The following is a 27,793-nucleotide window of genomic DNA, read 5'->3' on the forward strand; positions in this document are numbered from 1 at the left end:
GCTTTAATAACCTTGAATTCATAGCAACTTTAAATGTGCGCCAACTTTCTTGTCAGAAATCATCGAAACAACATATTGAAATGTTTTTCCAACAATTTTCAATTGTATCTGTCTTTTGTGTTATTTTTGACCAGGTTCCTCAAGGCAGCAGCGCCATGTTGCTATTTTGATATGCCAACAATCGTTTGATGGCGCTACTGCGTCAAAGCAAGGGCCTCTTTCTTTGATGTTGGCAGACCTGTTTTAAACTTCAAAACTTCCGTTATTCCACGCAAACTAGACGCTGTAAAAAAGAATCGATTTGAAATAACACACCTCTCCCATCCCTGTTATCCAGCGAACCCGGCAACCCTAAATTCCACAATAGTGAAGCAATCCCTTTGTTTTTGGTGACAGCGATATCGGTTTTCTTTTGTTGCTTGTCTCATTGTCCGTATTGGCGTGGTTCCTACTGCTATGTAACGGAAAGATACAACTTAAGGATTACGATTCTTAATTGTTTTTGTTGGCATGAAAAAAACGATGTCGTCGATTGTTCATACGGATGCCTCGTAAAGCTTTTTCTGTCGCTCAGACGCTCAATATTGTGTTTGGAATAGTATCCCAGGCAGAATCAAAGCTTAGCAAAGGATAGGTTTGGGAATATTACAGCATTACGAGAACAAGTATCTGTACTGTAGTCTTATATGCTGCAACAAGAGGCGTTGTCTAGGAATGTTATTCATTCCCAGACAGTAAAATCCGTCATTTTTACATTGATCAACGTCTGCAGACGTTGAATTAATGTAAAAATCACAGATTTTGTTGTCTGGATTGTTTGTTCACTGTCTGATTTATTTCTGTACAAGTTTAAAGAGATTATTGAAAAGATGCTAAAGTCTGAGAAAGTCAAAGTTTGAAGAGACCATGCAATATTTGCACGCGTTTCAGTTTATTATAGCAATTTTATTGCCGTAATGATTAAAAGCTGTATTTAAATCGATAAAAGCAGACAAACAATATTTATCTTTAAGAATGAATGAAAGAGAATAGTCGTGTTTTGCAAAAGCGATTATGATTTCTTTAAAAAACTCAGTTTGAAAACAAACGTGATTATTCGATAATTTGGTACGTTCTTCACTTCAAAGCTAAAAACGCGGTTTGGGTTAACTCAGTCTGACAAGATTTAGACAGTCTACTTTTATTATTTCCATTTTTACACCGATTCAACGTCAAGTGACGTTAATCTGATGGAAAGATACTTACCTCACTACAAGTCCTTGCTTTTAAAATCGTCAAAGCATCCATTATTCAGCAGATATTTGCACACAAATCGATATCCGCTTATTCCTTCAGTAGTTCTTATGATTTAATAATTTGCATTTTCAAAAAATACTACGCACATGCCAAACAGTCTTTTTTATTGATCTAACGTTTGCAGACGTCGAATCAGTGTAAAAAAAGGACTGATTTGACAACTGGGTGCGCTCATGTAAAATGTGATGATCGGAAAACTTCGCACCTGCTGCAACACCAAAACGACGTCTCAAAACAACGTTAGATTGACTATTTGCATTCGAGAATAATTACCCAGACAACAAATCAACCGTTTTTTTTACATTCATTCAACGTCTGCAGACGAGAGCAACGAGCTCACGAAGTGAATCACTCTGTGTTTAGACACTGAGGCGTTTTTGTTTACTTTCATGAGATGATGATGGATTGGTGGGGTAACACTTCATTTTTTGTCCATTTTCAAGAATAGCTTAAGCTGCAACATATACCAAGAAACCGAATTGTAGCTGCTTGTTCCGTTTTTCATTCATTTCTTATTTGAAGATGAACTAATATTTACGTGTCATTTTATGTCAATTTTTTCCCCCAATTACCCATTTTTGCCGATCCATGCACTCTTAACTGTGGGTACCCAAATCATAGCGCTTTGGTTCATACATATTTGTGGTAGTTCTGTTTGTGATTTGTATTGTTGTTTTCTTAGCAGTTTTAATACTCGTTTTATCTAAATATGTACATTGTACAATGCTTAGTTGTTGGCAGTGATAAGAGTTCTTTATTGCCAGTAATGTTTTAATGAAACAAAATACAATTGAATACTTCACATTAACAAACTTTTATGTCTGGGGATACATCACCATGACTAGCTAGTTCCTGGTACGTGATTTCATCAAGATTGCTTACTGTGTCAATGGTCGTAATACTGCATGGCGAAATGTCCAATTTCTGCAGCTTTTTTTAAGTTTGCCTATTTTTTTGTAGATGAGAGGTGAAATGAAGCTCTTTTAGTTTGTTTAGTATTATTTTACTGATGGTACCACTACTTTGCATTCATCAAATGCTGGCATTTGCACAACAATCTAACCTCTTAGTGTAATTTATTAAGAATCGATTTCGCTATAGTGATAGCATCTTCAGCTTATTCAAATAGAACACAATAATATATTATACTGATGAAATATTCGTGGAATGAAGTTTTATTAATTTATTTCTGTGTCATCTCTCATAATTAATCAACGAATGAATGTCATTGTCCTGGAAGTTTATGCTGTATTGGAAACAACGCATTCTTTCAAGATTCACCAACCTGGTATCATCAGAACGTTTTTATTCGTGTGTGACAGGTTAAAGAAACACCAAGCCAGCACAACTGTTCTGCGTCACGACAAGCCTGCTTATCCGAACATACAGGAAATATACCAGCCTCTCAACATGGAGAACAAAAGTAAGAAATTATTGCCCTTTTAGAAATGCGAGCTGTTGGAAACAATGTGTTAATGACCTGTTAGCAAAAACCTTATCTTCCACTATTGTCTCTGAGGAGCTCATAAAGCCATTTTCGCAATTTAATAAAACGACAAAGTTGCCAATGTCTTGTTCAGGTTTTTTTTATCCTAACCTCTCTCCATTTTGCTTCAAAGAAAATGCTTGCCGATACCATTGCATTTTACTATTCTTCCAAGATTATGCTATTTAAACCGTTTAAAATTTTCAGGAGCAACTTTGTTTGCCAGAAACTAGCAATGTCAAAGTTTCCGTAAAATTAAAAAAATGCTTAAAATAATCTATTCTACTTAATGACATGAACTTTTAAGCAACCAGATTGCTTTTGTTTCATGAAAACATCTAATAAAATCGCTTAAAAGGACAAAACTCCAAGCCCAAGCTGCTTTATACAGATATCTCGTACACTTTTGACAATAGACCGAGAGCCTACGACAGAAGATTTCACCCCATAAGGTACAAAAGGTTTGAGCCCTTGAAGTTACTGGGGTCAACCATGTCACTCACAAAAAGTATGGAAGATTGACCGCACCGGGTGGATCTGGACCCTAGAGCCCCCTAAAAAGCCCAAAAAGGGGGTTAATTTCACCCCATAAGGTACATGGACCAAACTTGGTGAAAACGAAGTTCTATGTCAGGACATCACAAAAATATCAAATCTAACAATATTTTCGAGTGGAAAGGTGATGTAAGACTCCCCCCAAAGTGACCCCCCAGGGGGTTAATTTCACCCCATAAGGTACATGGACCAAAGTTGGTCAAAACGAAGTCTTATGTCAGGACATCACAAAAATATCAAATCTAACAATATTTTCGGGTGGAAAGGTGATGTAAGATGCCTTCAAAGTGACTTCCCTTAATGTGACCCCCTCGGAAGGTTTATTCCACCCCATAAGGTACATGGACCAAACTTGGTCAAAATGAAGTCTTATGTCAGGACATCACAAAAATATCAAATCTAACAATATTTTCGGGTGGAAAGGTGATGTAAGATGCCTTCAAAGTGACTTCCCTTAATGTGACCCCCTCGGAAGGTTTATTCCACCCCATAAGGTACATGGACCAAACTTGGTCAAAATGAAGTCTTATGTCAGGACATCACAAAAATATCAAATCTAACAATATTTTCGGGTGGAAAGGTGGTGTAAGATGACTTCAAAGTGACTTTCCTTAATGTGACCCCCTCGGAAGGTGTATTTCACCCCGTAAAGTACATGGACCAAACTTGGTCAAAACGAAGTCTTATGTCAGGACATCACAAAAATATCAAATCTAACAATATTTTCGGGTGGAAAGGTGATGTAAGATGTCATCAAAGTGACCCCCAGAGGGTTTATTTCACCATAGAGTACATGGACCAAACGTGGTCAAAACGAAGTCTTCTAGGGCACCACAAAATATCAAATCTAACAATACTCTCAGTTGGAAAGGTGATAAAAGACCTACCCAAAAGTGAATCTCCTCCTATAGTTTAATTTACTTCATCCCTTTCTCGAACCAACCTTGGTGTAACGAAAGTGCTATGCCAGGATAGTACGAATGGATTAAATTTAAAAATATTTTTATATAGGTTTTGATGAAATACATTCACAAGCTGTCCCATGATGCATGAAATGGAACTATAGCCTACTTTACAAAAAGTTTTTGTATAAATCATATTAAGTCAATCGAAAAAAGGCAACAGGACATGACAATACATGGCTTTGTAACACCAAAAACAGAAAGTACGTAAGAAGCATATAGGCTACAGTAGCCAGAAAATTGATCCAAGATCTTGATACCACCACTAAATGTGGACTTAATCGAACAACTGACTATCCAAATCAAAACGTTTCGAAATGAATCATTTGGAACGTTAATTTAGGCAGTAATGAACATTTTCCAGCTGCTACAATAAATAACCCAATAAACCCAATGTAGTAAATTTTTGTTTAATGCCATTTGCTTCATGTCTCCAATCAGTTATTGTAACTGTTCATTCATAAACAGAGATTGTTTGTGTAAATGTAAACGGTAACTCAATTGGTTAGCGCGTCACTTCTGGAACGAAGAAGCTTCAAGATCAATAGCGGCGCTGGTTCGACTCTCGGGGTGTGCGCTTGAGCAACGCACGTTAAGGGCTGCTCTCCATTCAGCGGCATCTAATGGATGGAATAATTCCCCGACAACAAGCCTTCAACAATCGGAAACTTCACTCTGTCAATCTCGGTGACCGGGCCTGCGCCAGTGATTCAAAGCCTCTACAAGTATGCGAAACTGCCAGGATTAAGCTCTGCAAGAAGCTTTCCCAGTCCGAGGATAAAGATTCAATCAATCAATCAATCACTGGTGTCGCTTTTACTTTCTTCGTCTTATTCTTCAGATTCATACAATTCTCCTGTTATATACAGAGAAATAAAGACTGTACGAAACAATTGCTATTATGCACTACAGATATGCGTAACATACAATAGTAATTTTATTATCTTTTACAGACGTCTATTTTTCTTCGAATAATGCAACATTGCAACTTACTATTAACTGGAAAAAGTTCAACATTTATTTGTTATTTAGTGCACCCAGGCATTTTTCTCAAGATTGCAGAAACTATTGGTTATAGGTTCCTAAAACGAAACTTTACAGCCAGTTATTGGCTAATGTTTACAGTAAGAAAGTAAACGACTGATAGACCAGGAAAAAGTTTTATATTTATAAAGGGTAACCCAAGCGACATCCAATGCTGTTTACCTTCTTCTTGACTTTCCTGGATGAGATCAGATTCCACGCAGAGACATCTAAAGATGCTTTATACCTTTACCTTCAAACCACACCACTTTATAAGAACCTCCTTCTTCTTTCCAGCCATACTCTAGCAGCAACGTTGCTGCTTGTTCACTTCTAGTTGAAGATAACCACCATCTTGTGATGAGATGTGTGCGCCTTGTCTTCTGGAGAAGTACTCGTAAACAAAGTGGTAGAGTACTACTATCTACAGTAGCTTCTGGTATGCATGATATCCTTTCATTTTCTTTTTTGGGTTTGTAGCCGTCTAAAAACATTTGTAAACGGACTTCGTTGACATAATTAATTTTCTTGTTTTTGTACATGTTACACACAAAGTTCTCTATGGCGATGATAGTGTCTTCACTAATTTCTTTGTCGTGTCCGAGTTGGCTAAAAGCTGCCTGCGCTTCGTGGTTTCCTTGGAGTAATTTCAGCGGCCGCACTTTCCCTTTCCTGCTAAATGACGAGGTGTAATCAGAATCTGTAAAGGCATGATATGCAGGTAAACACTTGCAAATCGTCACTCCAAGTGCGGTAGGCCTATGCAGCTGGTTGATGTTGATGTACCGCTGCGTGTTATTGCTTTGCAAGCCAGCTTCTATCCATATCTTTAATGAAGGATCAAAAGTTCCATGGCAACCTAAGCCAATTACAAGACAGTCAGTGTCAGACGTGCGGATAACCACATTGCTTGGGGCTGGTACATCGCAGACAGCTTGCTTTATCTCTGTATATAACAGGAGAATTGTATGAATCTGAAGAATAAGATGAAGAAAGTGAAAGCGACAGCAGTGACAATGAAGAATAAAGAAACGACCGTTTACATTTACACGAACAATCTCTGTTTATGAATGAACAGTTACGATAACTGATTGGAGACATGAAGCAAATGGCATTAAATAAAAATTTACTGCATTGGGTTTATTAGGTTATTTATTGTAGCAGCTGGAAAATGTTCATTACTGCCTAAATTAACGTTCCAAATGATTCATTTCGAAACGTTTTGATTTGGATAGTCAGTTGTTCGATTAAGTCCACATTTAGTGGTGGTATCAAGATCTTGGATCAATTTTCTGGCTACTGTAGCCTATATGCTTCTTGTGTACTTTCTGTTTTTAGTTTTGACCAAGTTTGGTCCATGTACTTTATGGGGTGAAATACACCTTCCGAGGGGGTCACATTAAGGAAAGTCACTTTGAAGTCATCTTACACCACCTTTCCACCCGAAAATATTGTTAGATTTGATATTTTTGTGATGTCCTGACATAAGACTTCATTTTGACCAAGTTTGGTCCATGTACCTTATGGGGTGGAATAAACCTTCCGAGGGGGTCACATTAAGGGAAGTCACTTTGAAGGCATCTTACATCACCTTTCCACCCGAAAATATTGTTAGATTTGATATTTTTGTGATGTCCTGACATAAGACTTCGTTTTGACCAACTTTGGTCCATGTACCTTATGGGGTGAAATTAACCCCCTGGGGGGTCACTTTGGGGGGAGTCTTACATCACCTTTCCACTCGAAAATATTGTTAGATTTGATATTTTTGTGATGTCCTGACATAGAACTTCGTTTTCACCAAGTTTGGTCCATGTACCTTATGGGGTGAAATTAACCCCCTTTTTGGGCTTTTTAGGGGGCTCTAGGGTCCAGATCCACCCGGTGCGGTCAATCTTCCATACTTTTTGTGAGTGACATGGTTGACCCCAGTAACTTCAAGGGGTCAAACCTTTTGTACCTTATGGGGTGAAATCTTCTGTCGTAGGCTCCCAGACTTACAAGTAGAAACACTTTGCCTAGTTAACCGCTTCTTCACTAGTGAGCACTTCTCATTGCAGATGATCCAGTTGACAGCGAGAAAATCTCTTTATCCAGCTGCGATGGCGGTGTTGTGTACGTCGTGTGCCAGGACCACCGAGCCACTGCTTCGGATCAAATCAGCGTTAAAATAGGAGAAACTGTGACAGGTAATTGAGTTAATTTGACACTTTTTCACATTTTTTTCTAAGTTTTTGAGGAAATACTAATGAAAAAGAAGTAACAAGTTTGTGAGTTTAGTTTATTTATAGCTTTTGCCATAGTCGTTTAGCTTCCTCAACAAATGCTTATTAAACTAAAAGTTGGTTTCTCAAAGCCTCTTTGGTACATTGCAACTTTTGTTTTCACACCACATCACAAGCTAAAAGGTTTTTTTTTCCCTTGTGAGTAATTGTACTGTAGGTACTGTACTAGTTGTACTGTAGGTATGAAAGACGTTTTTTGCCTCCACATATATGCGTATACTTCAAGCAAAACCCATTTTTAAATACATCAGAAATGGCCTATTCTGTACAACAATTCACACGGCTTTGCTTTTTTGCATTTGAACTTCACATACTTGTAGCTACAAGCTTGCTATATTATTTGTTCGTGGACAATTGGAATCCTCATTATCCGTGGTTGTACTATTCGGGCAAACACACAATGGCGCAATTTATTGAGCAAATTCCAGCTGGGATGCTATTGTTCAAAGGAATGCGAGTCTTCGTGTGGAAATGTACTTGGCTGAACCAACAAAAGAATGAACAATGCAGCCAAACTTAAAATCGTCAGACGTCTTCATTTTATGAATATATTACATGTATAGTATACATCAAACTAACGTTTCGAACCAGCTGCATTGACAAGTCACAACTATTTACTTGCTTTTTCTTTGTTAAGTTGATGTTCTTTCTCAATATACTGTGGTCTGTAAACAAAAAGGTTTTTATGCATTTTATGTAAAATGACTTCAATTCCTACAAAGCCTTTCTACACGATGTAGCTGCACATCACAAGCTAACAAAAATCGAGTCAAAAATTTTTGCATTTACAAGTGCTGTTGCTTGTGGGAGCTTGCAGAAAAAATGGATCGTTAGCAGATTGAATTTGACGTTGTAGGATCTATTTTCTGTCAAACTTTCTTCAAACTATACTGTTTCATCAAGATTTGTTTGCACGTCTTGAAAAGGAAGACGTGACGTCACGAATGTCCAAACAATTGAGTGAATTGTCAAAATAAGATAAATAACAAAACGTGAGCGTCTCTGCGTATCAAAGTTACCCTTTTTGATTGTTTCAACGTAAGATAGACGTCTAAACGATGGCAAACTTGCCAGCTTGGTTTTGAATATTTCTGATTGTCATTTGTCACATTCAGAGGCTAGTGCTTATGTTGGAATTCAGCAATGCAGCCTGTGCTTTCTTGCTTTTGGAGATTATAATGTACTATGACGTTTATTTGACGCAAATTAGCACGCCGTAGCAACCGTCCTTTCTTCAGGTCGTTATAATTGGACAACGCAAGAGTTCCTTTTTTGATTACTTGCATTTGACGTGAAAGGCCAAAACACATACAGGAAATGTGTTGAGCCCTATTTGTTTCTTGCAGTATGTTAATGCAGCTACGATACTAGAAGAGCATTGAACAGCAGGCTCGAGAAATATCCTTTTTGCTTTTCCTATGGCAAACTAGGGCGGCTGAGTGATAACACAGTCGTATATGTTCTTGTTGTAGTCTTTATCATAAAGGACTAGTGTTCCAAGAATCCATTGCGTGCTCTTTAAGCAGCACGATTTTTGAGAAACACAAAAAGACCCATGCTGTTTTTAAAAGCTTTATTTAAAACCGTTGTCGGTCGTGACTGTTTTGTTTTCAGGCAGGCATGCTATTTGTCAGCATTACATTGCGATATTGCTTCGTTATTGCAGGCTAGCCATTAGACAAGTTGTTCGATTGGAAACATAACTGTTGGATGTTTCTTTTTCTTTGAACAGCAAATCTTAAATCGTAAACGATTGTAAAATGAATTACCAACTGTAGACTCTTTATGTTTACACAGTGACAGGTTGAAGAATGTCTGATAACTGATAACTTAATCTGAGCAAATGTTGCAATGACTAAGGTGGGGCAGTGGGAGACTATCAGAGTCTTACTTGAAAAGAATTACAGTATATCTTGTTGTTCGCTCAAGTTAGTACTCAGCTTAGTAAAATTTCAGATTCAGCAAATGTGCTAGGGAAGCCCGCTGTTGTGAAAGTGACAGGAAGCATTCTACAGGAAAGAAAGTCATTTTTTACGTCGGTTTGTGAAAAAAATCACTATTAATACTTCTGTTTGACGAATTTATTGTTAGTTTTTGTTATTGACTTATTCTGTGTGCCACTTTCACCGGTTACTTTGTTAGCTTTCCCAGAGTCGTTTTGAAGCAGGGTGATTTGTATATTTTTGAGATGCTAAACCTGTTCATATTCAGCTATTCATAGCACATGATGAATGGAATTTCATAAATAACATCATTCATTCAAAAACTCTGTTAATGCTGTGTTCGCTTCTACCCTTTTTGTTCGCCTTTGTGGAACACAACTCAACGGTGTGGATTGTTTATTGTGGTTTAGCAATTTCACATTTTCTGTTCAAAATAGGAACGATTTCCCGCTTAAGCAAACGAAAAGAAAAATTATTTCAAACGGAAGAAATCTGTTTTTCATTGCTCGTACGTTTCGTAACGTTGTTTGTTGATCTTTTGTTAACTTCGGTTACTGTAACTTTAAAGTGAAACTAAATCGACAGACAAAACTTGCTTCTTTGAACTCAAACCACATTGTTCATCTTTGTTTCATTAGTCAGTTGTGAAGTTGAATTTAACGTCAATAAATTCCAAGTCCCAGGTCGTTGTCCTCGATCTGCCTGTATTTGTGGCTGCGCTCAGCACTGGCTTCAAGATGTATCTCAGTGTGTGCGCTGCCGAGGGCTTGTCACGTTCAAAAAAGCGTTGTGTGGTGCTCTTGCTCAAGGGTAGTGCAGTGCGTACAGTATATCTTGTAAACGCAGATGTGTTAATTTTCAAAGTCAGAGGTGCTCCGCCTTTTACGTATGCTACCAGTCGAGTCTACGTGCAGTCGCAGAAAGTTATCGTTTTCTCGCGCGAGTGTGAAGACTGAAGAGGTGTATCGTTAATAAATTTGTTTTGTGTCTCTGCTAAGGTTCGGTTATGCTTATTTTTGCCTTTTTTATTTGCAGTATAGCACTGGAGTGTTGCACGTATTGTAGCTTAGTATAGATCACCAAGTGCTTACTGTAAAACATGTTAACTGCGCCAGTGTTTCACAGCCACTCTGGGCACGCTTAACTTGAAGCAACTCACAGGAGTTTGCATCATTTGACGCCGCAACTCACCAAGTTATTTTGATAGAAATAAATTTCTTGAGACTTAACTGCTGTGCGGTCATATGTGCTGGTTTGGATTACATGCTTGTCACTAAAATTAATTATCAACAATATTTTAGCTTACTTTATTCCTGACCGACGTATACATCGTTTTGATGCATGGCGACGTTAAAACGATGTAAAGTTGACAAGCTTTGCTAACTGGACTTTCGATGAAATTATTCGTTCCGTGTGAAAGATAACACTTTCAAATGATTGAGATTTATTGTTGATCGAACATTGATAAAACATTGACAATAGTCGCATTGTGGTGAGAACAAAACCACTTGCACTTTGTATCAGACTTTGTTCGGTTTTGTGTGACGCTCATACCACAAGGGATTGGTAGTCTTTCTGAATTGGGTTCTAATTCCTGCATTGCGTCGTTTTCTAGGCCGCGTGTGTTTCATACATAATTCATGACCTATAATCACTGCTAAGTATACGCGCAGCCATAAGCCAACAAGCGACTGTTCAGGTTTGCCATTGTCGGTTTTGTAATGAGATTCTTTTCAGTAGTGCACAACTTGACTTTCAAACGTTGGCAGCGAGAGCTATCCAATATGCTTCGTTTTGTTGCCTGAACATACAGGATAACAGTTGACCGCCTCAGAAAGGATAGATTTTGGAAATATGATAGTATCAAGTTTATGGGAAATTGACACAGATGTCTGCTATCCCCTCTAAGCCTAGTTATTGTTCAACAGCATGGAAAGCTTTGCGTCAACCGCTCACTTTTCACTAGCGAGAACGTAGCCTTGATCACCATCTCGAGTGTGTTGTAGTAATATGAAGGACGAGTGAACGTCAGTAGCACTGCTTTTTAGGGAGGCTAGAAGATTAAAAGGCGGCCAGGGGTCGTGTTATCTTGAGTGGATGGTTGCGAGTCTTTTGAATTTTTTGGTGAGGTTGAAAATGAAACGTTGACGCATCTTGCGTGCGAAGGACCATCATCGCAGTATTTAAATTGTTAACAAATAATTAAATTCCAAAACAAAGCTTCGTACCTAAACTTTTCATCAAATTTTCCTATAATTCAACTGATGATCCACTGGGATGCACGGTGTGACAAAACATTTTAAATAAAGCAAACAATATCACACCAAATCAGAAGAATCCGATTCTTCTGATTTGGTGTGATATTGTTTACTTTATTTAAAATAATTAAATGTTTCTGTAAACCCATTTTTTGAAGTTAACAGTGCTCAACATTTATACAGCAATCAGTATCGAGTAAAAATTCATAGCAAGTAATTGCATTAGCTATCATTGTCAAAACAATGTTAAAAAAAAACAAAGGTCAATACATGTTACTGAGCTTTTTTTAATATATCAAATTAAATTAGGGCGGTCGTCGCATCTGCACAATACTTTACTCAATTCATTTCAACTTTAGAAAACTTGTTAACTTTTGTGGTGGTCATTTCACCATGTGTTGAACGAATACACCGTAGTTGGCGTGGCAGGGAAGCAAAACCCTTTTGCTCCAAAGAAAGCTATAATTATGGTCAACTGAACACATTGTCATTTCATGCTTGAACTGGTTTCAACCGGAATCTCACCGTTGGCCTTTCATCGACGATTCCAAAATCAAAGAGTTTTTATCTTTCACGTGAATTTGGAGTGTTTTTTTTTGTCCCAAAAATTCGAGTTCAATTAAAGATGTGTGACCTTTCTCAAGAACGCCAGAAGTTTTCCAACGAAAGAATTTATGATTTTGACATCGTTTCAACGTTTGCAATCGTGAATCAAATGCAAGAACAGACGTATTTGCTGGTTGAGTTGATGAAATATCAATAGGCTCTCATAATTCAATCGATTGTATCATTTGAAAATGGCATTTTACAATGTATAACTCCAAAAGAACCAAGCCAGCAAAGTATTTCCTTTTTACGTTGATTCAACAACTGCAGATCATTTTTTATAAAAATGGCAACCCTGAAGTCGATAACGTTTTCTTCTGCAGCAAACTCTTCTAAGTAACCTTGTCTTATCTCTATCGTTTGTATATTCAGTTACATCACTAGATAAGAGTGAGGTGCCCGAGGGATTTTGCAAAGGCAGCGTCGGACAAAGTTTGGGATATATTCCACTGCGTTGTATTCAAGCTGTCAAGCTTAGAAACCAACAAAGTTATTCTAACGGTAAGTAATAGAATAACGCTGTTTTTTGTTTGTCATATCCAGACTTACGTCCGGTGATTGAACATTTGGATTAAGTGAACGGGCAGGCAAGGAAGCCAATCTTCGTGACCACCTTCACTCCTTCAGGCATGCCTTTAAGTGTCTTGCCCAAAGGTACAGCCGAATGCTATTGAGCGGTGTTGAACCGGTACCCTTTCGAACGTCGTTTCAGGACTCTCATCACTCGGCAATGCAGACGACGACACTAACGCTGTTAACTGAATATTATAAAGTTTCTCGAAGATTCCCAAAAGCTGTTTACCATAAAAATATCTTCAGTTGAATATTCTTGACTGTGTCCCGGTTTGAGTAAACTGTTGGTATCATGTTTCCGTTGGTACAAACAATTGAAAAAAGCATCAGGTGGAAAGGTCTAGAGTTTCAATTACCTCAACGAGACCTGTTTTATTTTTCTGTTTCCTTTAATAGCTTTCACGTTTTGAAAGGTTGCAGACGACTACATGCTGACGTTTGTCTGGCACAAATTGCGATTGCCGTCTTTTTGATAGCTTGCTTAAAATTTTAATGGCAAGATTTGCTGTAATTTTCATTCCAACCAGGAAGCTTTTTGACAGATTACACAACCGTGGATACTATTATTTGATTCACTCAAACAGGTAGCCATGATTGAAATCAAATAATTACCCCTTGCTCACACTGCTTGCAACTGCAAAGCTCATGATATTAGTATCTCTATAATTTTATGCTTTTCATGTTAACGTTTAAATTGATAACGATGCATTCCCCTCTGAAATGTACAGATTTTTAAAAAGAAAAGCAATTGAAGACCTGAGTTGTAGATCTAGTTTAGTCACCTTTTGTGGAAAGTGAGTTAGCACCAAAAATATGTTGTATGATGGTCAATACCTGTCCCGCGCAAAATCTAAATTAAAAACGGCTTAATTTTGCTATAACACACGCTGGTGTTTGCATAGAAATAAAAGATTGAACGTTAAAAGAACTATAACTTACTTCCTCTCAAAAGTCTTAGTTCTTCAACTCAGGTCTTCAATTACCAATATCATCTGCTTTAGCTACTTAACGAAATGCACATACCGGTAGTTATCTGCACGAGAAACCGCTCGACATATGTTGCTGAAGATTTTTTAACCTTGCGCTGTGTGTCGAGGTATCTTCGTGATCTACAACCCTTTATGTCCTCATATCACTGAATAAGTTTTGCCTTGCCAAATGAGATTCCATTCTTAATGGAAGAGTTGAAGCTGGGTGCTGGCGGAGTTGGCAAGAGAGTGACCATCCAGTCAGCAAATCGGTCCTTTTTTTTGCATTGTTTCAATGTCATTTGTTGTGCGGAAAAGATGAAACCACGTGGGCTTACTTTGTCATTGAAAAACTGACCACCTGACATGAAACGTTCGTTCAGCTAAAATGGCAAAATAGCTGGAGTTTGATAGTTATGTTTCATAAAATGTGCCTTTGTTTACAACTGATGTACAGTTTAGCCTACATTGAATTTAAACACAGTTTTCTGAAAAATAGGTGCCCATGTTGTTGTTTATTTATCCTTTGAGTGTTGCAATTTTGTACCTCCAATATGTTCTTATAAGACACTAAGTAATATATTGCGCTGAAAATGTGTCATAATAGTTATTCTACCTTTATTGCAGGAGATAAAGAAAGCGACAAAAACAGTGACGTTCTTTCTCTGAAAAGGTAATTCACATTTTGCTTTGTACCATTGTTGAACTCTCAAATTTTTGATGTTTTCGGCAGAACTGTACTATCTTATATGTCTATGCGTTCTCCTTCAAACAAACAAGCATGCTAATTGCAGAAATAGCTTTTTCAGCTATGACGTGTTTCCGGTTCAAACAAATCACTTGCAATTTGAGCGTTGTGCTCACACACATCCTTAGATCGATCAAAATGTTAGCTGAAGTTGCTTTGGAAATCAACGGACAAAATTAAACTCCAAAACTAGCAGAAACATTTTTTCGAGAAATTTTAAGCTTTGAACAAATTATTGCCAACAGCAATAGTAGACTTCTCTTCAACAAATATTATGTTGCGGAATATAAACGTGTTCTGCATTCCCACGCAGCAAGCAGATCGTTCCTATTTTCACATTGATTCAACATATGTATAAAAAGGTCTGATTTACTGCCTGGGAGAAGCAGCAACATATAATTGAGGCGAACCATTTTGTGGTCAAATATGGGAAATATTTGGCATCCTTTAGCTCTCTTCTGGAACACGCAGCCCAAGGTTTCTCAAAACTTTCTGCAAAAATTATTATAAAACTTTAAATACAAGAAATCTTGAAGAGTTTCTCTTTCTGACACTCGACATGTTGTGAATACAGCTTGTGGTGTGATTCGCACAGTTTCTCATGAGTAAGATCATGAAAACGTTTATGGAAACACCTAACAGCATTCAATAAAATGCGGATGGCAATTTGTTATTTTGTTTCATCTATGCGAGGTTTGTCCACTGTGAGTTGTCTTCAGCGTGTTTTGCCTCATTGTTTTAGCATTGTTTCACGTCGCAATTGCATCATCATCGTTGTCTTCATATTTCAGTGACGACAATGAAAGTTCAAGGGTGACCTTAACGCCGGAAACGATGATAAACGAAGTTGGAGAGGTCTCCTTGCAGGCTACTTCTCATCCTGACGTCTTCCATCGTCATCGTGACGTCACAATCTCCAAGGGAACAGACGGATACGGCTTCGTGCTCAGGGGGGCGAAATGTAAGCACTGGATTTTCATGTCTCCATTGTTGTGTTCCATTATAAAATGACTTGCAATGGTCAACTTGTGTTGGTTTGTTTTCACACTCTTCCATCATGTGTGAACTTTAGCATCACCAGACCACTGTAGCTGGAGAAAGGTTAATAGTTTTATCTTAAACTCTCGATGACAAGTCGCGTGCGTGTTGCAGGGTCATAATAACTTAAGTTATATGATCTGTTCCTATATTTTTAACGATTGTTTGCACTTTTATGAAAGACAGTGCCTTATTTTACTTATTTTACTTATATTTTGTGAAAACCATTTCGTTTGGTCAAGTTTTCGATACAACATTGAAAAATAACAAAAAATACACTGAAGAAATGCCTTTGCTTTCACAATTCCATGATTGATGGAGTGTCTTGTGGTATCTTATCTCAAAATGTCTCAAAACGTGTTCCAAAGCTTCCGTTACCGGTTTGTTGACATTTTGCTGGAGACCTACCAAGACAGAAAAATCCGTCAATTTTACATTGATTTAACGTCTGCAGCACGTAGGAATCTAAATGATAGATAAAATGTCGCAAGGGCCGCTTTGAAGTTGTGTTGTCCACCAACATGTGTGCTGGACCCTTTCTCTGTTTGATTTGGGTAAATTTTCTACGATTCCGAAATAAAATACTTTTACCCGCATGGTGGCAGCAAATACGCGCTAATTGCAGTTGGATAAGTTCAAGTTCAACTCGCATTTGAATCCAAAATAAAAAACTTTCTTCTTTCAAATTTTGAACTGGTTTGTCTTGTCACTTTTCGCTGACCAGTTTTTCGTTGTATCAGAAACATCAGGCGACATGTTTTGCAATGATAATAATATTATTGTAAAATTGTCAAGCGCGCTTTCTTGTACGAACAATAAACTAAACCCGAGGTAAAGAAGCTGAAAGTCGGTTTTGCATAACCCTGTCATGGAAAATAAAAGACACAGGTAATATTGAAATGTTTTTTGAAATCTAAATCTTCCTTTGAAAAATCATTCTTATGCTCATTTTCAGACAGCAAATCAACCGTTTTTACATTGATTCTGCAGACGTTGAATCAATGTAAAAAACGGTTGGTTTGTCGTCTGTGTTGCAACAGATGCAAACTATGTAAGTGAAAGAATTGTGATCTTCAGATTTGTGGCTCAGTTATTGCTTGAGGCCAAAGATTATTATTTCAACATAAGCCGAGGTCGTTGCTCTTTAAACAGCTTTTCACTGTGTACGAGCACTTCTCTTGTTCTGATCCAAAAAATGACATTTTTTATGTCTTTTTACATGTAAACAACCTAAAAATGATGAAAAATTGTAGCTAACTATAAACGTGCCTTGCCACTCTAAAGCTCATATTAATATAGCCCTGTCAGTTAAAGAAACATAAATCAACCGTCTTGGGCCATACATGGTCTTACTCTTAGTGGGCTGTTTGCTGTGGTTTCTTGAGACTTGTACTTTATCGCTGCAAATACGAAATTAATGCGATCAACTTCCATTCTGCCTTTTGTTGAAATGCCGTCGATAGCTTCCAGGCACACACTTGAAAATTCAGGTTTGCTTAAATTACTTTTGTACGTTGCATGTGAAGTATATTCCAGTATCAGGTTTAAAAGGGCTATTTTTTTTATCGATCTTATTTAGTTGTTGGCAAAAAAGACCATACTGTAATGCTGTGTTGAAGTGCCATCAACACGCCACTGACGTCACTGGTCTAATTTGGACTCACAACCAAAATAATGAACCCAAAAATGGCTGCGGCTGACACTGTGCACATTGTGGAGCACTGATAGCAGCACAAAGTTACATTGAGTGTACAGTACAGTGTACACTGCACAGTCGAATTCACATTTTATGCCAATTTTAACTTCAACTGCAACGACTATCTTAAAGTCTTAATTGTAAACTTTTAACTTCCTATGAACATTGAACAACATACTGTACAAGACCTCTGAACTTAGCGCAAAAACTATGAAAATAGTTTTCCAGTTTATCAAAAATTCAAGCTGTAACATGCTGTTTAAACAAACCATGTGCAGTGGCATCGATGTTTTGTTTTGAGCATGGGGCAAAGGTCTTGATTTTATACTTTTTGATGCCGTCCTTTTAAACATTCATTTCAACCGATCTACGTTTTTAAGTGGCGAAGGTGGCTTCTTCACCGCATCACAAATAGTTCCTGAAAAAGCTGTTGGATAAAGAATTCGACCAGTGCAGCTTGTCTACGTTTTTTGATTCTTAATTGTATTTTCTTGCAGCTGATGGACCTATTGAGACTTTCTCTGCTACCGCTCGCCATCCAGGCCTACAGTATCTTGAATCAGTGGAAGTTGGAAGCAATGCCTACCGTGTTGGGCTTCGTTCTGGCGACTATGTCCTGAAGGTAATTGATGTTGATTAAAAAAGATACCTGACTTTTTAACACGACTTTTATTCGCTGAGGAGTTCTACAACTTCATGTCAGAAATATGTTCATTTAAAGAAATATTATGCCAACTGAACAGTTCTGAAATAGAACCAGCAATGTTAAGGTAAGTTTTTGTTTTAATTTTCGCGCATGCGCAGTTTTCCGCAGTTTTCCGCATTGTTCCGTTGCGGCATCCAAGCGATAGAATTTGTTGTCGTTCCTATGCAGGAACCAGCAAAGAGACGTCTCGCTGACGGAAATGTTTTATCCAAGCTATGCAGCCAGCGGAATCAGTCATCACGAATGGTAGCGCATAGTTAGTTGTTTACTCCTGAATAACTTCGTAAACAAATTTTGATAATCAGATCAACTCTACGGATGTAACATGCATGGGTCACCGACAGACTGTAGAGGTTATTCGACGAATCAGAGACCCGATCCGTTTACATGTGGTTAGTGTTGTTGAAAGGCCAAAAGGTGAGGATCTTTCTTGCTCGCTGTTTCAATGTTATTTGCATGCTGATTTTTGTGAATGCGCCATCCATCCGCAGTTTCATAGGCTTGTGTAGCCTTGTAAACTGCTATTAACATGAAATATCATGTGTTTTTTTGTTCATTCTAACAAACTTTTTGTTCCAGCTGCTTTGTTGGCGACTTGTGTGTGCTTATTGTTTCCACCTGCCTTTATTTCAACTAATTTTTTGTTTTGTTTATTTTACGTTGATTTAACATAATGGGCGGGATCAACCTCAAGTTTTGACTTTTCTAGCCTATCATCACAAACCTAAAAAAAACACTAACACAACAGCCTCAGAACAAAAAAGAAAATACCAGTCGATCTCATCGCTTTCTCTTTTTGTTGATGCGCCATTTACCGGTTAATTTTATGTTGATTCGCGGTATTTTGACACTTAATAGATTTAAAATCGTAAGCAAATATTGTTCTAGCTATCCCAAGCGCAATAAAAGCAACAAAGTCTCGAAAATCTCACTAGATTTCGCTCTGCGTTTAACTTTTTCTGTTGTGACAAAGTTTCAATTCACTAAGGAAGTTCATTCACAAATGCGAGGTAACGTCTACAGAACAGGATCAACAAGTTAGTTTAAAATATCAAAAGATAATTCAATGTCTTGCGGTTCCTGACCTAGGTGAAGCGTATTTGCGCATTGTCGGCTAATGCGTCAGCCTTGGTGGTTTGATGTTATTAAGTAAACATGAGTACTTTTGCGTTAATTTTTCTTTGCATGACGTTGAATCAGCGTACATCCGACGCATGGAAATCCCAGACAGATAGACCTGTCGCTACGGGCGATTTCATTCTTCCCCAGCTCGTCTGCAATGTCTCAGTGTATGAGCCTACGAACAGGACAGTTTTTCAAGAAAGAAGAAAGCAGTTTGCAGTATGAGATGCAAGCTTTATCTTATGTTATTGTGACTGCAAGTTTAAATGCTGATTTCATGAGATGACTAAAAATGCAGATTTTTTTCTTAGTTTGTGGAGTACGAAAAGCCCGTTTTGTCACCAACACCAGTGAGAAAAATATTGTTTAGAGTTTGGCAGCAGGAATAGCAACGCAGTTGCATCCATTTGACATTCATGCGTTCTAAGTTCAAAAGGAGGACAGTTTTTTCAAATCACGATAACACTGTTTTTGTAGCTTCAGGATAGTCTTGCGTTAGTTAGACAAAGATTGTGACGTAAGCTGCTAATTCATTACAATATGATGGAACTGTACGACCAATAGAAACTTTTAGATGAATTTTTTAACAAAAAAATTAATTCAAAAACTTAAAAGTCTTGAAGCGCGAGTTTTCAACATGGTGCAGATTTTCACAGGTTTATTTGTATTGCGGTATATCTTTCGCAAGCCTAAGAGACTTGTGTTCTTTTTTAGTACCAGCAGCATCAAAATGATGCTAAAAATTGAGTTCGATACCAATTAAGTAGATACCAATGTTAAGGCTAACTATTGAATACAATTTTAAGACTGAGTTGTTTTATCAGGCAGTTGAACCGAACAATAGGGTAGGCTTATCTGGTCGATATGAAGGTTAGCGTGAATCGATTCTTCGCGTTTTCTCTGTAACAGTGGCGTGTCACTTTCTCAACCCAGCCAGTGTAAGAAAACCAAACAGCAAACTAGTTTTTTACATTGATTCAACGTCTAAAGACGTTGAATTATTTTAAAAAGAATGATTTGCTGTCTGCAAGTTCTGGTTTTGCTGGCTGGGGGTAGTTTTCAAACTTAATTATGATTTTGCGTTGATCATTTTTTTTAATTTTCTTTGAACAAAAGAAAATAACAACTTTTGCGTCAATAAGAAGTTCTGCTATTTATTTGCTTTCTCATAACCTTTGGTTAAAAATTTTCTGCGGCGTTTACGCACGTATCGTTTTGCGTTTACGCACGTATAGGTTTACGCACGTATCGTTTTACAAAAGTGGCTTACGTTTTTGAAACAACAATTTGATATTTCGAGGCAAACAATCAATGCCCAAGACTGTACTTTTACGTTGCTCTAACATCAAGCAAATTCGCACAACAATGCACCATTTCAGTGTAGCTTTAATTGTGGCACATGGCTAGCTCTTCTGCTATTTTATTAAAGTTCTTCCACATGACAGGACTGGTGCTTGGCTTCTGTGACTTGGCTGGTTTTACGAAGCTTAGTATGCCACAAATGTGTACATGTTATTTTCTGATCACATGATATAGTTTTTCAATGTAATGTTTTTTAACCGATACCCAAAATAAGAAATCCACTCCATCAAGGTTAAACGAAAAACCGAGTAACTGTGAACTAATCTTGCAAATTCAAAAAAGGATTACTGCTCATGGTTATCTTTGGGCTAAAGAAGCTGTGTGCGTTTTTATTTTGCTTGGCTGCGCCGCACGTGAAAATTTGAACTTGCATGTTCATTATTTCTAAATCATTGTATAACTATTTTATACCTTCAACCTGCCATGCGTGCAAGTAGCCGATCATTTGGAATGGATCGAACCAGTGTAGAAATGCTCCATAAAACCCACACGTCAAAAAACAAAACTCGATGAAGCTTATTATTTAACTTTTAAATGGAAATTGCTCGATAGAATGTTTCGCTTTTTGTAGCAGTAGTTGCAACATTTTTCTAATGAATGCGAAAGTAAAAGCAGAAACATACAAGTTGATTTATTGCTTTACTAACGTTTCGGGCTTCATAACAATGCGCATCTTCAAAGCGAATAACATACAAAACTAAATTTGCGAGACAATATACTGCAGTGCGGTTGAAGTCAAGAGAGAAAAGTGAAACATCTCACACAGCAAATCAACCGTTTTTTACTTTGATTCAACGCCTGCAAACGTTGAATCCATGTAAAAAAAACGATTGATTTGTTTTCTGGGATCCCCAGCCTATGAATGTTTCGTTGACACAACTGAAAATCTTTAAGTTTTGTCTATTAGTCACACCGAATCTATATTTAGACGCCATGTAGTTCTAAAGTTGTTATTTGACGCATGGTTATTAAATGATTTTTGGCGCAGATTATTGTCTTGCCAGTAGACGTGAAATCACGAACATCGATTGGATTGTATTATCAAATCAATCAACGTTGAAACGATGTAAAATTCAATCATTTGTGTTATACCTTTCGCGATATTTTTGATGAATTTCCGTGCTGACCTTGAAGTAGATTATTTTAGTCAATTCAATCTTTTCCAACGTAACTTTGACGCAAAGCTTGCGGTGTTAGGCGCGCCGGATTGGAGTTGTTTGTCAAGGTGGTGGCTTTACCTTGAGGCTTGTATTTGCTTTAAGCTAAATTGGCTTGAATAACAACTCCTAAATTTCTAATGGATTCATTTCAGCCGCGCGCGCATTAGTGTTGTGGTTCAGAGATTCATTGCTTGACGGTTAGAGTTAGTTGTTAGGTAATGTTGATTTGGTAAAAAAGATAGAATCAATTTTTAGCTAGTTGTCTTCATTTGATTTTTTCTTTTGCATGATAGAAACTATGATTTTTTTTGAAATTTTATTTTCAGTGCTGTGCTTTCAAGGAGAAAAGAAACAGCTTTTAGTTTATTGAAATTGGTTTTGTGATTTAGTTTACGAATCACTTAATAGTTTTCTAAGCTTTTGAATTGTTTTCTAGCCTTTGTTTATTGTTTGTTGTGTGCTATTAAGTTACTAAACCGATCTGTAGCTATCGTAAAGTATGCCAAGCATAGGCAGCTATGATCTTTCCAACTCATCTCTGCGAAAATCCAAGAAAAAGAGCGTGAAAGCAAAAGAATCAAAGAAATCGAAAAGTATGTTCAGTATTTTCTGCTAGCTAAGTGGCTTGCACAGAAGTGGTCAATCAAAAAAAATAGTTTATAAGTAGTAGTAGTGTGACAAGCAATACTTTTTAATAACATTGTTTAAAATTTCCATCTTGGAGCATGAAGGAATGTGAACAAATAAGATCTTTTTGGAAGATAAACGAATTTCCAAACAGTTTCAGTGCAGTTGTGTTTGATTGCAGGATCAGACCATGTTGAGCAGAGGCCAAAGTTAATATTTCAGTCACAGAACATGACTTGTAGATGTGGTTTATTTGCGCAGCCGCTTTCATAATATCTTACACTTGTTAGTTGTTGTAACTAGCTGGTTGAATACCTGTCCCTATGTCATCGCTAAGCTAACAAAACTTGGATCTGAAAGCTCAATTAACATCGCTGATTGAACGAGAAGAATGTTAAAGCACACCAACGCATCGGACGTGTTCCAACATGTTCTCCAGGTCGTGTGGGAAGTATAGGTATTTGGTCGCGCCCGGCGATTCGCCTTCCGCTGCCGATGAATTGACGACGTTGTTTGAAAGCTGTTTTAGTGAAGCAAAAAAGCTGCCACAAACAACCACAGTCGTATGCAAGGTGTTTTCAAAAAGATTCGACATCGTTTGTTATCAAAATTTTACGAAACACCATGGCATACGTACACGCACGCATGCACACACACTCATGCAAACACATATACACACACAACCCACATGAAATGGTATAACAGTTTTTTTCCACTGTCATCTCAAGCCTTTTACGGTTGTTCGCTTTGCCCTTTGTCAATTTCTTGTTTGTCCTGTAGAGTCTTCAGCAGACGGCAATGTTAAGTCGTCTTCAAGTGATGGGTCTATGACATCATCATTAACTCAGAAACCTCCATCTCCACGTCATCAGTTACACAGAACGGGGTCAATAGTATCGGCCATAGGTGAGAATGCAATAAAATGGTCCAGTTTGTACCAACTTGCTTGTGGTGGTTGGTGGGTGTAATTTTTGATAGTTTTGTTGATTCAACTTCGCTTGACGTTGAATTGACATAAAAAACATCTTCATTTTCTGGTTGGGTGTAGGAAAACTGGACAGTATCTTAGCAATGGAAGACTCTGACGATAATCAAGATGAAGCGACCGCGACTCTCCGCCGACGGCCGATCAGCCGGCGGTTTCGTGCACAAGATCTCCAGGTGATTATTTCTGGGCCCGATCGTAGCAAAATCTTTTTTGCATTTGACGATCGTTGCCGATCATGCCGACGATCGTCTGTTCGTCCTTGGCCCTGGCACCAGCTTCTGTTTACTCGCAGGACATTTTCGATAAGGAAGGGCAGAAAACTCGTCCCAATCCTCAAGAATCTCAAACGTTTTCTGTCGCAACGAGCCGTCGTCTTGTACGTGTTGTACCACCGGCTATTCCTGGCGATTCAAGTAAATGTAGTGCTGCTGGATTTGCTACTAACACCGTGTTTCCGTGAGCTTTACACTGTTTGCTTGCATGTAGTGCTGTACGCGTATTCGACCATCACAGGTTTGCTGACATTTATTTCACTTGACACGATTGATGTGCCTACAAACAATTAAATTTTCAACGTTTTTTATGTGAATAATAAGGTCTTTGTTAGTTTATTGATCTACTGTTTATGGTCCATGAGTGCAGAATTTATATCAGAAATCAGAGAGTCAAACTTATACAGCTGAAGTATGAAAGAGGTCATATCCAATTTGTATTGTTGTAGTTTAGAGGTAGTGAAGTAAAATCCAACCAAGGGTTATAGTAATACTGTGATTACAGTGCAACTGAAGGGATGCGAAGTCAGTTTAGTAAATGCAAAACCTTCCATTGTTTTCAACGGCAACATAACGTTTTAGATCGATTCAAGATAATTTACACCAAACACTTCTAGCTTTTAGAGTATTTTGCATGTATTCAGATTTTTGTTTCTTTTACATTTTTAGTTTGCTGTGCTCTTTTACATTGTTTATCAATCACTAATTGCTTTACATTTTTGTTAATATTTACGTTTAGATTACTGATCTCAGAATAAGTAGCTGCTTTAAATTGGCTTAATGCTGCTGGTGGATTTTTTTGCTTTGGCCAGCTAATTAAATATGTGTGATTTATCAAAAATGAGCTTCGCTTTAGTGCAATTTTGGACGCTAGGAAAAGTTGAACACTAGCAACAGTGTGCATGTGTGATTTTCTGTTGAAGTTTGTCAGAAACATGTTGTAAATTCAAAAACTGTTTAGGTGTGGTAGTGGACGACATTGTTGAAAACGGAAATCCGAAAACTACTGCATCTGCAGAAAGAAACAGCACTTTCGCTGCCAGCGCAATGTCTGCGTCTGCCAGCTCTGCAGCTGCGTCAATGGCTCACCCTGGTGGCGACAATTATAAAAGTCACACCTCCGCAGGTATGTGTCGTGTTTCGACCACTGACACAACTTTATGGGATAGCTAAAGTGCAAGGTTTTGGATTGTCCCAGAGTAGTACCTTGTTGAGCATACGACTTGTTGTATTCTGATTGTAGAAAATGTTGCCCTACAGTCAGCTTTGTCATTGGATCGATGTTTAATTGCCTCGATTTTACCAGCAACTTCACCCCTTATCGAACCGGTTTGACTTGGTGTAATTGCCATAGGATTGACATGACATTACCATTACCTATAGTCTAATAGACACTTTTATACATCATCTGAGCTACGAAAAGAATCCAAATCAAGATTATTCATTTTCTTTAGCATCCTCCAAGAAGCCTCCACCTCCACCTACAAGAAGAACAAGCCGTCTTACCAACGATCCTAGAGAGGAGAGGGAACTACGCACTTTGATTGCAGCTCAGCCTCCTCAAGTTCCTCCAGCATCATTTCAAACTCCTGCTCCACCTTCGTCTTTCCAAGTCCCGCAACAGCCCCCTCCACCGATTCCACAAACCTACAACCCTCCTAAACTATCCCCACAAACCCATCATGCGCCTCGTCTGCATTCACCAACCTCCACCATGGGGTGAGTTATTTCGGTGCCTCCGTTTATTAGCACAGCAAGCATTCACAAAAATAAACTTGCTAATTAGGTTCATTATTACGTAGTCTAGTCACAAACTGCATGGAAAGTTGAGGTGAAATTGCTGCTGCTCATGACAATGGTTTACATCTATTCAAGAAGGACTGTGAACTCTTGTATGACAAGTCATTAGCGCCAAAGCGTTTTTGTTCATAAATTCATTTCTGAGTCACCTAAAGTATGATGTTAATTTTAACTTAACGACTTTCCGTTTCACTTTTGCAGAAGAGGAATGCTTGCGGGTCCACCACGAGGAGACCTGTCAGGCATCGCCGCTGCGGTTGCAGTGCAAGCTCAACAACGACGTCAGCGACTCAGTTCAGGGGAAGCCTCCAACAAAGTTGACTCTGTGCCAATAACTCACAACCTTGTGTCGAAACCGCCGCCAGCTGTCGCCCGTAAGCCTGACAGAAAATCGGATTCCCACAACAGAGTAAGTTTCTCTTGTTTCTAAATTTTTTTTTTTTGCTATTCAAGTGTGTGTTGAACTAGGCAGATGTTAAGCAAGGAATAGGACGTTTATTAAATGCTTTCAACAATTTCCTCATATCCGAAAGAGGATTCAGATTTCATCTTATCTAGGACCGAAATTGGTCAAATGTTTGATAAATACCATACAACCACTAAGCTTTCAACATAGGTTGAATACTTATATAATTGTGCAAAATAATTGTGCAAATATGCCTAATACTACGATGCATGGTGTGATCACGTGGTTTATTTGAGATTCCCTCCTTTTTTGTTTGCTTACGGTTGTTCTATCTTGCTCACTTCGACCAATGCGACAAATAACCCGCTTGCTCATTTAAGGGTTAATCATTTTGTTACCTTTTTTTTTCTTCAATCCAAACAGGTAACCGCCAATGGAGAATCTGCTCTTTCAATAGCATTGGCTGCCAAGCAGGAAAGTTTGAGGCAACGCAGTCAGACAGAGCCACAGATACACGTGGCTGCAAGTTCAAAGCAGTCTTCCACCGTTCCAGCAAGCCAGATTCACAAAACCAACAAGGCAATACCGAAGCCGACTACAGAAGAAATGCGGTAACTTTACGCCTTTCATGACGTCCGTTACGTTATACGCTGATTTACGCATCGTCAAACGGCCTTTACGTTTTTAACTTTAACTTACACAACCTTGTTGGATACGTAGCTGAGTGGGAAGAGCTTTTGCATCAGGCACGAAATGACGTTGAGTCGATACTGCTCGATAGTCTCTAGCTGTTTCTGCTGGTTGTGTTGTATCCAGGCTTACGCCTGTTGGATAAAGGTTTAGATTCAGTAGACGGGAAGGCAAGGAAGCCAATCTTCGTGTCCACCTTCAGGCATGAGGTTGGGTGTCTTGCCAAAGACACAACCGCATGCTCTTGAGCGGTGTCGAACCGGCGCCCTTTCGAGTGCCGTACCAGACCTCTCACCACTCATGTATGCAGGCGACGGTTGTTCCGTCGTGTTTGCACATACGTCGCATTGCAATGTCTTTATGTTGTACGCTGTTACAACGCACACAAAAGAAAAGGACTATTGTTATTTCTCGAAACTGTTATTTAACTGTTTGCTCGACTAAAACCTGTGTGGATAACTTTTCCAAGCGCTGCTGTGGCGTAAACTTAAAATAGAACTTTATCGGCGAATTTGTAAGAGAGATGTCCGTTGATCTTTGGAGCATACATCTGAAAAACTATTACTTAATTATCTTATAATGCGTTTGCTTCAGTAGAACCGCATCCGAAGCCACATCTTCTTTATTGCTGATTAAACTGTGATTCCTTTTACTCAGGGAATTAATGCAGCTCCCACCTCCACCACCGACACCTCCTCAACAACCATCCGTTCCTTACAATCTCCCTCCACCGCCTCCCCCTACATCTCAACCGCATCCGATCTCCAGTCACGACCCAATGATCTTGCCACCTCCTCCTGACACCATGCTGGGAGCCACGATTGCTCCTCCAGCCAATTTTGCAGGTTAGTATTTTGATGTAACTTAGTAAGTTGACACAATTTCAACTTCACCGCTTGGCATGTGGTCCATGGTATCGCGCTGGTGGTGGAAATTGAGAGGTGGTTAACTGGTTATTGTCTTATTTGGTCATTTCCTCCCAACTACCTTGTGTGTTTATTTTTCATTCTTTTTCTTTCAGTCAACAGCAGACCTTCGAAAGCACCGTCCACCTCGTTCCAGCCTGCCAAGCTTAAAGGTTTGTGCTATGTTGGAGTTGATACGGTAAACAAAGCATGCTATTTAATGAAACTTTCCCATGGCCCAGGTACTCTGGTTACGGTATGGGAATTTTTCATTTGGAAACCTTTCTTCCCTAGCATGCGTTATCAGTCTGCCTCGTT

The 27,793-nt window shown here is 38.4% G+C and overlaps 1 protein-coding gene across 3 annotated transcripts in view; it reads left to right on the forward strand.

The window, feature by feature from the left end:
* The window catches only part of LOC145786767 (SH3 and multiple ankyrin repeat domains protein 3-like), a 49,950-nt gene that overhangs the window by 19,840 nt on the left and 2,317 nt on the right, over nt 1–27,793 (forward strand). Inside the window, exons 14-29 of one of the 3 annotated variants that reach the window (XM_082598502.1) lie at nt 2,619–2,719; nt 7,383–7,511; nt 12,787–12,915; nt 14,583–14,628; nt 15,495–15,664; nt 17,935–18,059; nt 18,449–18,560; nt 23,195–23,320; nt 23,463–23,575; nt 23,695–23,815; nt 24,636–24,800; nt 25,129–25,393; nt 25,676–25,883; nt 26,304–26,491; nt 27,228–27,415; nt 27,592–27,648. In XM_082598502.1, the coding sequence (XP_082454628.1) occupies nt 2,619–2,719; nt 7,383–7,511; nt 12,787–12,915; nt 14,583–14,628; nt 15,495–15,664; nt 17,935–18,059; nt 18,449–18,560; nt 23,195–23,320; nt 23,463–23,575; nt 23,695–23,815; nt 24,636–24,800; nt 25,129–25,393; nt 25,676–25,883; nt 26,304–26,491; nt 27,228–27,415; nt 27,592–27,648 (2,243 nt within the window). The remainder of the gene's footprint in view (nt 1–2,618; nt 2,720–7,382; nt 7,512–12,786; nt 12,916–14,582; nt 14,629–15,494; nt 15,665–17,934; nt 18,060–18,448; nt 18,561–23,194; nt 23,321–23,462; nt 23,576–23,694; nt 23,816–24,635; nt 24,801–25,128; nt 25,394–25,675; nt 25,884–26,303; nt 26,492–27,227; nt 27,416–27,591; nt 27,649–27,793) is intronic. The other 2 variants (XM_082598503.1, XM_082598504.1) reach the window with 2 other exon arrangements.

The sequence above is a fragment of the Aplidium turbinatum genome, chromosome 17, assembly GCF_918807975.1.
Source record: "Aplidium turbinatum chromosome 17, kaAplTurb1.1, whole genome shotgun sequence".
NCBI classification, from domain to species: domain Eukaryota; kingdom Metazoa; phylum Chordata; class Ascidiacea; order Aplousobranchia; family Polyclinidae; genus Aplidium; species Aplidium turbinatum.